The sequence below is a fragment of the Opisthorchis viverrini genome (assembly GCF_000715545.1).
Source record: "Opisthorchis viverrini unplaced genomic scaffold opera_v5_270, whole genome shotgun sequence".
Lineage (NCBI taxonomy): Eukaryota > Metazoa > Platyhelminthes > Trematoda > Opisthorchiida > Opisthorchiidae > Opisthorchis > Opisthorchis viverrini.
This window is the reverse complement of record NW_008751922.1, coordinates 234,347-243,921: the sequence shown is the minus strand read 5'-3', so window position 1 is coordinate 243,921 and position 9,575 is coordinate 234,347. Positions and strand designations below refer to the sequence as shown.

At 45.7% G+C, this 9,575-nt stretch overlaps 1 protein-coding gene across 1 annotated transcript in view; it reads right to left on the bottom strand.

Moving 5' to 3' along the window:
* The window catches only part of T265_09254 (hypothetical protein), a gene marked incomplete at both ends in the record, with an annotated part of 179,014 nt that overhangs the window by 80,419 nt on the left and 89,020 nt on the right, over positions 1-9,575 (bottom strand). Inside the window, 6 exons of the mRNA XM_009175285.1 lie at positions 950-1,406; positions 3,735-4,028; positions 5,663-5,851; positions 8,204-8,422; positions 8,511-8,923; positions 9,017-9,152. Coding sequence (XP_009173549.1) covers positions 950-1,406; positions 3,735-4,028; positions 5,663-5,851; positions 8,204-8,422; positions 8,511-8,923; positions 9,017-9,152 — 1,708 coding nt within the window. The remainder of the gene's footprint in view (positions 1-949; positions 1,407-3,734; positions 4,029-5,662; positions 5,852-8,203; positions 8,423-8,510; positions 8,924-9,016; positions 9,153-9,575) is intronic.

Below are 9,575 nucleotides of genomic sequence, written 5' to 3'. Positions count from 1 at the left end.
TATATATATATATATATATATATATGGTCTGAGAATGCTGAATTGCTGGAAATGGGGCTGCAGTAGTGGCGGTCTCATAAATCCCCAACTTAAGCGCGTAGTTCCGATATTACTGAATGTATCGAAAACCTAACCGTAGCTATACAATACCAGCAGACCATATCCAACATTGTCGTTAAATCTTCAAAATGGTTCATTTGTACAGTATTCTGAACCGAACGAAGAGTTACTGAAGAATCTTATTCATTAACTAGTCTTCCATAATTCTACGTGATCTGTCCAGATGAGGAACATTGTCGGTATGGTGAGTCGCATAGATATTACAGAAACCCTTGTTCACCATACCTTAACTAAGGGAGTGGAACACATCGTCCAAAGCACAGCTACAGACAAGTTTTATCAAGTCCGGCTCGTTGAGGATTGGTCGATAGTTGGCGAGTCAGTTATTCGAGGAAGGCCGTCAGGCTTACGGACGTCATGGATCTAGATAACCCTTCCAGATACACAGATGTGCGTCCACCCGGTCGGCTGCAAAACATCATAGTTTGCACACGATGAACTGTCTTTTTTTAGTTTTTTAGCTCTGCACACTACTTGCAACTGACAACCAAGAGGACCATTAGGGACTGGTGAAAGTTTTCGAACAAAATCCGGTGGAGCACCGCAGTTGGCATTTTGTTGCTAGGGTTGCTTGTCAAGTAGAACCACGGCCGGCTTGAGCGGAGTTGAGTTTCAAACCGCCCGACCTCGTCTACAGGAGCCGAAGGGCCAGACTCCGAACCGGCACAAAGTTACTCGTGTCTCTTCAATTTAGTATTCAAAATTGCCATTATGTCGGAATCACATGTCATGGAAATTCCCGCTCAAGGAAGTGTCTTAGGAACATGTCGACAAACAGATCGAGAAAAAAACAGACAAAACTTTCGTCTAGGCCCCGAACTCGACCTACCAGTTCTCGAACCGAATCTCTCAAATCCTCCCTGCTCTCCATCTGCTCCAATACCTGGATCACCCATGTTAATCGAGTAGTCCGGCGGGAGAGCACACCCGATCGCTGACAGACATGGCAACGCGTACGAGAATAGTTCCGGTTCATAGGGTTGTCGAGACAGATTATCGAAAATCAATATGAACAACTGTGCTGTCAAGCTTCGTTCTTCTTCCGTCGCAATCGAATCACCACCGACTCCGGCTCCGGCTCCACGTCCAGCCGTGGCGTCCGCACTCTCCGTCGAAGGAGGTTTACCAGCTTCGTGATCGCCACCTGCACCTCCTCCAGCTCCGGCACCCGCACCGACTGCTGCAGCTGCCGCTACAGACTTGAAATCATCCGTCCAACCTTCGGATGTGTAATAGGTTCCACAACGTTGATAAAATTCCGTGAGAACACGAAGTGGAACGACCGACTAAAAGGAATAGGGATCAATAATATGTGGGATGATCTGTCTCGAATTTCTCAACTAACCTTTTGAATTTATGTGCGCAAAAATGGATGGGATGAGCAGAAATTTCACCAATTCAGAACCCGAGGCTAACAGCAGCAAAGTCCCAATTTATATATTTCTGTTGAGGCGTACGTGCTGAATTTCAAGAGGATGCTTTTTTTCGTTAAGGGAGAAAAAGGGCAGCAGATTTCACCCACAGTGCCAACCTGTCACCTTAACGGTTCGGGTCACCATCCGTATGAGAGGTCATGTAGATTCTCAAATACATGTCCTGAGTAAACCGTCAAAAGACCAATCTCAAAACAAGCCTTAGTAAGAAGTAATATACTACTCGTAAGTATTAGGAGAACCAGCTCCGAACCTAATGGGACTACATGACTGCCAATGGAATACCCGTTTTTCGCTTAGACAAATTTCATTGGTTATTCTTCACTCGCCCTTGACAGATGAGTTGTATGCTTAGTATCACTCTTTGACCGCTTGTAAGCGCCAGTGGTCAATTGGGCAGCTGGCTCGCACGTTTACCGGCTTTTTCTGGTTTGGTCAGGCGCACCATGCGATCAGGCGGCTATTCAAACCGGCGTTCACGGTAACAAAACGGCATTAGGTGTCTTCGGCCCACAATAATAAGGTTGTTGAAAATCCTTCGACAGCCCACGACTGGTTTCTCCTTCTTGGGGCTCCTCAGATAGGCGCGGTCTCCAGGTTTCCGTCAACTTTATGTTCTACTTGAACCCAAATTGCACGCGATTAGCGAACTACACTCAAACTGGAGATTTAGCCAGGTTTCAGGCGAAAAACCCGGAAAACCAGATTGGTTTGCAACTGAGTGTATTTCGCTAAGTCTCAGTAAGTTTCCTCTCCGTCACTGACACTGGGTAAGAGGGTGAAGTTTATATTCTATGGGCAGTGTGGGGATTTCCAAACTGCGGCTTTAAATTCCTCCCCAAAGGAGTTCTCGCTAGAAAACCTAGAAGCACTGCACTGAGAAACGTCACAATTTAGCGTGGTTGTAGGCCAATCGTAATGTTGGTCAGCTGTATGCGGTTTTCGAATTCCTGTCCACAAGGCTGTGGGTTCAACTATCTCAAGAGATTCGTGAGATGTGATACGATGATGATTCCCCGGAACCAGAAATTGACTCAGCTTTGTCGTTCCGGACTCAGATACTTAATAGTTTCGGTATTTGACACAACTGGCTTCAGTTGGACCTGTGTTTATGTTAGGCGGAATTTCACACGGATCCCGCTTTACTGCTCGCAGTCAGGTGCTACCATGGCCGAGAAGCCCATCATCCCACGCAAGATTGGCCAAAGGTTCGGGACGCTTGCCGGTCCGGCATCAAGGCGACCTACGCTATATATATATATATATATATATGCAGCGCTGTACAAGTGTTCCTGACTTTGTTTGGGCGTTAATATACCTTGTGCACCTTTGGTGGTTGTTTTGACGTGAACGCTAGCTTGGGAGGCTCAGACCGAGAAATAAGCTGAGAAAAATACCATTACTACGGTTTGCACACACGCACAGTGACGCGTGTCAACTCCGACCAAACATTGACATGGCAAATTAACTGGCGTGTAGAGATATCCACCAGTTAGCCAGTGATCCTTTTGCGTTTTGTTATTACTCTTCCGTACCAGTGAACCGTAGTTTCCATATCAACTTGGTGGCTTCCCGACCTGTGTCCATCATACTCAGACGGAGCGATTTATCATTTGGCGATGGGGATCGAGTAAGCTGATCGATAAAAAGTCACCATGACACCGTTACATTTCGGCAACCACCCATTCAAATAAACTTCCATAAGAGATGCTTGCTTCTTTGTCTGGTAGATTCATTCGAATTTCTAATTATTCACGCAGTCTAAGTGGGTTACGGTAGAACAATAAGCTGAATTAGGTTGCGTGACAGACGTATGTCTACCCAACCAGACGAAATTTAGCAGATCAGACACCTTTACCGCTTCTTTTTTGTGTTCATAAAGCTTAAGGATCTCGTATGACCTCTTGCCAATAACATCGTTTTGGGAGTGTGAACAGCTGCAGTTGGAATCTCACTTATCAAATCGACGGGTTAGGAATCTGATCAGCCAATGCTCTATAAGGCGCGCAGATCAACCGCACGTTAGGTCTGATGTTCCGCATTTACTATCAGATACGATCAAGTTGAAGTTACGACTTCATTTTACGAAACTTCCGAAATCTGATGATAAGAAAATTACCTCGGTGTACCTGGAGGAGAAACCATGAATGGCAGGTGAAAATTTTGTGATCCGACACTTACCTCCTTTGACAAATTGCGCAAATCTACGGCCATCTTCCGCAGCAATGCGGTCATCATCGGCGGTCGAATTTGCTGCATCAGTGCGACCAGGAACTCGCACAGAATGTCACGTTGGTGATTAGTGATGGCTCTGCACTTGGATAAGCGGTAGGCGGTCTGTAAAGTGGCCTCGAAAAGTCCACCAGCTGAGCCTTCCTCGCGCAGGAAGTGTGAATGTCTCGTGAGCAAAGGAAGCACATTGTTGCAAAGGTAGCGATTCAAAGCGAGGGCCATATCACTGTCCGGCACCACGGCCTGTCAGAAGATAGGAATGCAATGAAGCTTGAGTGTTGGCTCAAGATCAGATAGCGTAAGTGGATGAACTTTCAGATTGCATAGTCTCATATTACAATGCTGTTCTACTAAGATGCGCTTGTGTTCTCCGCAAGATCTAGACATATCGTGAGGTTTTTGATCAACTGCTTCCCGAGGAAAGGTACAAAATGCCTTCTGAACGAAAGTACCTTTAGAAGGAGATGAATTTTCTCGATTAGATCTAGGTCTATACCAATCTACGTGTGCATACCTGCGATTGAAAATGAAACGGCGCTGAGACCGTTCCATCATTCGAAGTCCTCACTTAAGCCTTGTCCAGTTACCTTCACTACAACCCTGCTTTTCACCTTTATGGCCAGAATCAGTGATCGTCTAGTAGCCTGTCGTCCAACCTACGGTTTTCTCTTTCCTCCCTGTTAAAACAAGGCGCACGATCCCCAGGAACCATGGACGCAGGGCTGACGCACCGCCACCGGAGCCCCACGTCATAGTTTTAACCAATACTACTTGGTACAATCAAGTAGTGTATGTTTGAAGTTATGTTATGATGCCTTCAATCGAGCTGTTTAGCTTACCCTAATGATTGTGTGTTCCACCGACGGATAAAATCCCAATATTCATAGGGCACATATGACACATTTCGTTAGCGTACTTACTACCGATAACAATCAACTAGTAGTATCTTATTACTAACAGACATTGTTCTGAATGCAAATTAGGACAAATCAGGACTCATTGGGCGTAAGTACTATGATTCTGACATTCAGCTCCAAAGTTTGTACTCTTAATTCTAAGTCTCAGAGTTTGTTGACCTCAATTTCCGTTGCCCTTGTTCTGTTTTGTACGGTGACCGCATACCTAAATATTATTTATGTAGATGCAAGGGTTTACGTGATACTGTATCAGTCCGAGACAAACTAACTTATCCTGCGCGCATCAAGCAGGATTGAACAGTGTTTTCTATAGAGGAGAATGTCGGTAGCTCAAGTAGCGTAGATGGTCGTCGACTTGTTCGCTGAGCCGGGCAATTTGGTTGCAAACGTTTCATCACCAATCGAGGTGACATCATCAGTGCGTAATTGTGCGTAGCAGTGGGTTAGTGGTTGTGGGTTCAGTAGTGTTACGTGTGTGCTGATATACGTGCTGGTAGCCGGGGGTGACCTTTGAACGCGATTAGTTATTCGGTCAGGCGGCTCCATTGGTTGTTCTTTTTATCCCGTGTCCTCATTCGCCGTGTGTTTGTTCTCATAGAGGACCGCTGAATTTGGTATGTAAATGGGAGTAGTTGTCTAAATTTGGCATTTTCAATGTCACAGTCTTTACAGTAAACTGTGACCAATGGATGACCACTAGAGCAGCCTATCCATCAATATCACGATTGAGTTCCCTCGTTTCTGGTGCGAGTTCCACGGTGAAAGATTATGCACCACATCCCTATTCATCATAAACTCAGCGGTCCCAGCCCAGCACACGGGAATATATAACAGTAACAGCGCCTCTGCAAGGTCGTTCATGTGTTGAACACCAAGAATTCCCGATGAGGTTCTATCAGGAAACAGAAAGTTATCGTATCCTATCAAAAACATATGGTGTACTTTTAATGATGGGCTTACCGCATCCAACAAGGTGGCAGCGCGGAGGTCTGGTAGGAACGCATTCTCCAGAAGACGGAGGAACGTCCCGGCATCTGATATCCCATAGACACGCTCGAGGAACAGGACAACGGAAGCTTTGTGTTCCGGTAGCAAGCCAGGAGGCATTCCTGCTTTGTCTACCCACTCTTCTTGGCCGTCTTCATCCAACTGGATGGAAAGCATCAATGAATTAGTAAAATTGCGTTAAAAATACCTATGTCAAGTCAGTGAAAAGTGTAAGTATGCTACTATTATTGGAAAGGTTTGGAAAAAAAGCAGTGTACCATCTTGTCAGACCAGGAATCCTGGGCACGAGACTATTAAGTCCTCATCCGTTTCCTTTTTTCAAAAGATTCAGAGAGCAAATTGTCAGACGGGTATCCTCATTCGAATAAAGCAGAGGGCTGCCACGCAAGATAACCAAACTACTATTCGATTGATGTGGAGATCAATTTTCGCTGCACCACTCTATCCCCAGGTTGAATTAGACACTCCATCTTGATGTCTGGAACAGAAGCCAAGTTTTTCCAGCCTTTACTCCACTGTATTCTGTTTTTTTCACCTCTGACCACATATTTTTTTCTACACCTCCTCTCCTCTGATGGGGAATTCAGTTTGCCATATTAGTGAGTACAGTGTCCAGTGTGACAATCACACAATAGAAATATTAAATTAAAAAATCGACAAATATTTACAATCCACTAACTTCTAGAATGCGGTCCCAATATACAATGGGATTCATCCTTCCTGTCCATTTGACAGTAAAAAAAACGTCTCTGTTGGAGTCAAATGCTGTCTAAAAGTCCGACAAACTGTTTGGAATTGAGTGGAGGCATCATCTGTGTTAATTAACTCTGGAACAGAGCAGTAGCACTTGCCGACCTGGCTTAATATGAAACTAGCGCCGTGGACGACATCAACGTTTTTCATACCATAGTCTAAGGCCTGGCGCCATCGTATTACGTACGTAGATGTGATCTGTAGAGGTCACTCATCAGATCACGCGTCATGAACACTCAAACCACGTGACAATTCCTGTCCCATTTGCAACCTCAGCCGATAACTTGTATACTACAACTTCTCATTCAGTTTTGTTCACGCGGCTACCATCTGCATCACGCTTACGACCTTCAACCACATCAGGTCAAGTTGTATTCATGTTCGTGCAAGTACCAAACACATAGGGACACCCCTCTCTTCACCTGCACACAATAAATAGGCATACAACTAGGCTCAGCTCACACACTCGCGCGCGCGCAGGGAGCAGGAAGTCAACCGCTCTCCACAAGTCCACGGACAACTATGGAACACGTGTAGCAGCCAAACTGCGGAGAAAACACGCTCCCGCTATCCGGACTTTCACCAAGGCACCCTCACAGACGACAAGTTCCTTTTTTGACTTGCCCCCATTTTCCATTGTATTCGTTTTTGCACGTGTGGCATCTCACCATTGTCAACTACACTAAAAACCTCTATTAGTGCATACACCTGATTTGTGTTATGGCCATCATCAACAGTGCACTAATACAAACAGCTTGCTCTTTGACTGTAGGCACGCCTAGTTTTTAACCGGTTTCGGTAGATAGATCCTGATAGATCCTCGTCTCAAGCATGTTCAGGCACGGCATACGCAACCGCTAGATTTAAAGTGATGGAATCACACGCTTCAATGTAAAGACCTCGTGTACCAGTGATAGATGAGATGCGCTACAGGTAGAATACCCTATCCAGAACGGAGAGACATCCAACCGTACAAATGTCCACACCATCAGTTTCAGTATTTTCACGTGATGGTGGGAAAGGATTAACTCGGGCATATTCGTAACGTGGACACTTTTATCAGTCCCAAAGATTCTCGGGAAGAAGGGAGCGTCAAAGACCACAGAACCGTTGCCCTTTTGTTGACTTCTTGTCTGCGACAAACCCATCGGGTTGGTACTACTCGCGCAACGGTGATACTACTGATGGGGAAGCATGCGAGTAGTATGATTTCTTCTTGTAAATCCACTTTGCGTCTCTTGGAAAAAGAAGATCTGTTGCAGAATTTGTGGAGCCGCTTTGTAGCACTTGCTTGGATTTGAGCAACAGTCAATGAATATCCAGGAATGTTCAGGAGGACGCGTTCAAGAGAAGATGGATGTTCAGTTTTTGCAAATAAGACGCAAATGAGAGTTTTGCTTCCCTGTCCAATAGTCTGTAACTGGTCAGCCGGCACTTTCCGCAGCGGAGACCTTCTTCCTTTAACTCGTAGGCTCAATGCAAGTTAAGCCCAACACTATGGCTTTAGTTCCTGTGCGGCAAACAGGGGAGGCGATGCGCAAATTTCATTGGATTGGATGACAATAGCTTCATTGAGCTCTCCAATATGTCTGCACATATTGTTCGTCCTGGACTGCTGACGGATCCAACGCTTATTTTTAGAGGTTGGCTAGCTTTCCTGGGGGGAATTCAGCCAGCAGACATACATAGAAAAAAGTTCAAGAGTTAATAGACGAAATGCTTCTTACGAAACGAACTTACCTGCGTTTCAAGTTTTGGAGGAGGCAGGATGAACCGAAGAGATAAAACACCCTCCAAGTCATTCATGCTGACTAGGGATTGTAGAATCGATCGCGCTCGAACAGACTCGCTCTTGGTTGTCTCCATGTCCGGAGCACAGAAGCCCAACAAATTGACCAACACCGAGTGGAATGTCAGGATTGCTGCGCCCAAGTCAATGTAGTCCGGACTGTCTTCAGGCTACCGAGAAAAAATGACATCCGAACGCATTAGGCAGATGCCGTTTTGGAAAACAAATCTCGACAGGTCGCTTGATAGGCTAACTTACTGGAAGACATTCAAAGTTATACGGCAATGGGACAAACAGATTCGCATCTTCATAGTCCATCAGTACGGTACGCCACCCCAAGTCTTCATCCTCTGGATTCAGTCCGGCAGCCTCGGCTTCTTGGGCCATCTTCACCAGCTTGATTTGCGCAGACATGACGATGCCTTCCTTCATCGCCTTCAAAAGGCCTCCACCGACCAAGGTTTGTTGAGCTTCGACATCGGGGTTGGTCGTCTCACCTGCATCACGGAGTTCACCGGGACCACCAGGCGGTAACTCGTTTCCTTCGATTGCTGCCACGGCCGTTGGTGGCTTCATCGTTTTCGACCCACCGCGAAGTGCGGGTCCCAGACACTCGGGTCTACGAATCAGCAGTCGTACAACAAGGTTGGCGTTCTCTTCCACCGTTTCGCCTAGAAGAAATGTAACACAAGGAAGTTTGATGATGGGTAAACCCCGAAAACCCTGCTGAGGTCAAAAGTCAATGTACAGTATGGATGACTTACCGTTTACCCAAACAGTAAAGCGTAAGAAATCTAAAAAGCGTTCGCCTTCGACTGGATCCCAGCCAATGTCTGGGTAACCCTTGGCAAGTAGTTCTGCATTTGACTGCACACCACAACGAGAGAGGTAAACGGCCACCTGGAGCAGAGAAGCAAAAGAACGTTTTGAAATTAAGGAAAGACTGAAACAAGATTGATGCAAATTTCTTAAGTGTGCAGTTCCACAAGACTTCCTTCAGCCGGTGTACAGCATGTTAAATAACTTTGCCACGAGTGGTATTCAGTGCTTCATTCCATTCATACTACTGACATACTTCAGTAGGCTCAGCTTCCCCACATTTTGGTTCCTATGACTCTTTGAAGCACAAGTCACTCACGTTGATCTGTATGGTTCCTGATGTTTTTTTAGTTTCCAATCCAAGTTTTCACGTTCGACTGAGCTAGGCTGCTTTCGTTTATCAAACAAGACGAAACACTTGGTTCCAATAGGATCTGATGGGCGGACGAACTGCGACCATTTGGAAGCTAGCTTGTCATCTGAGAGGACCTATGGCGAAGTATA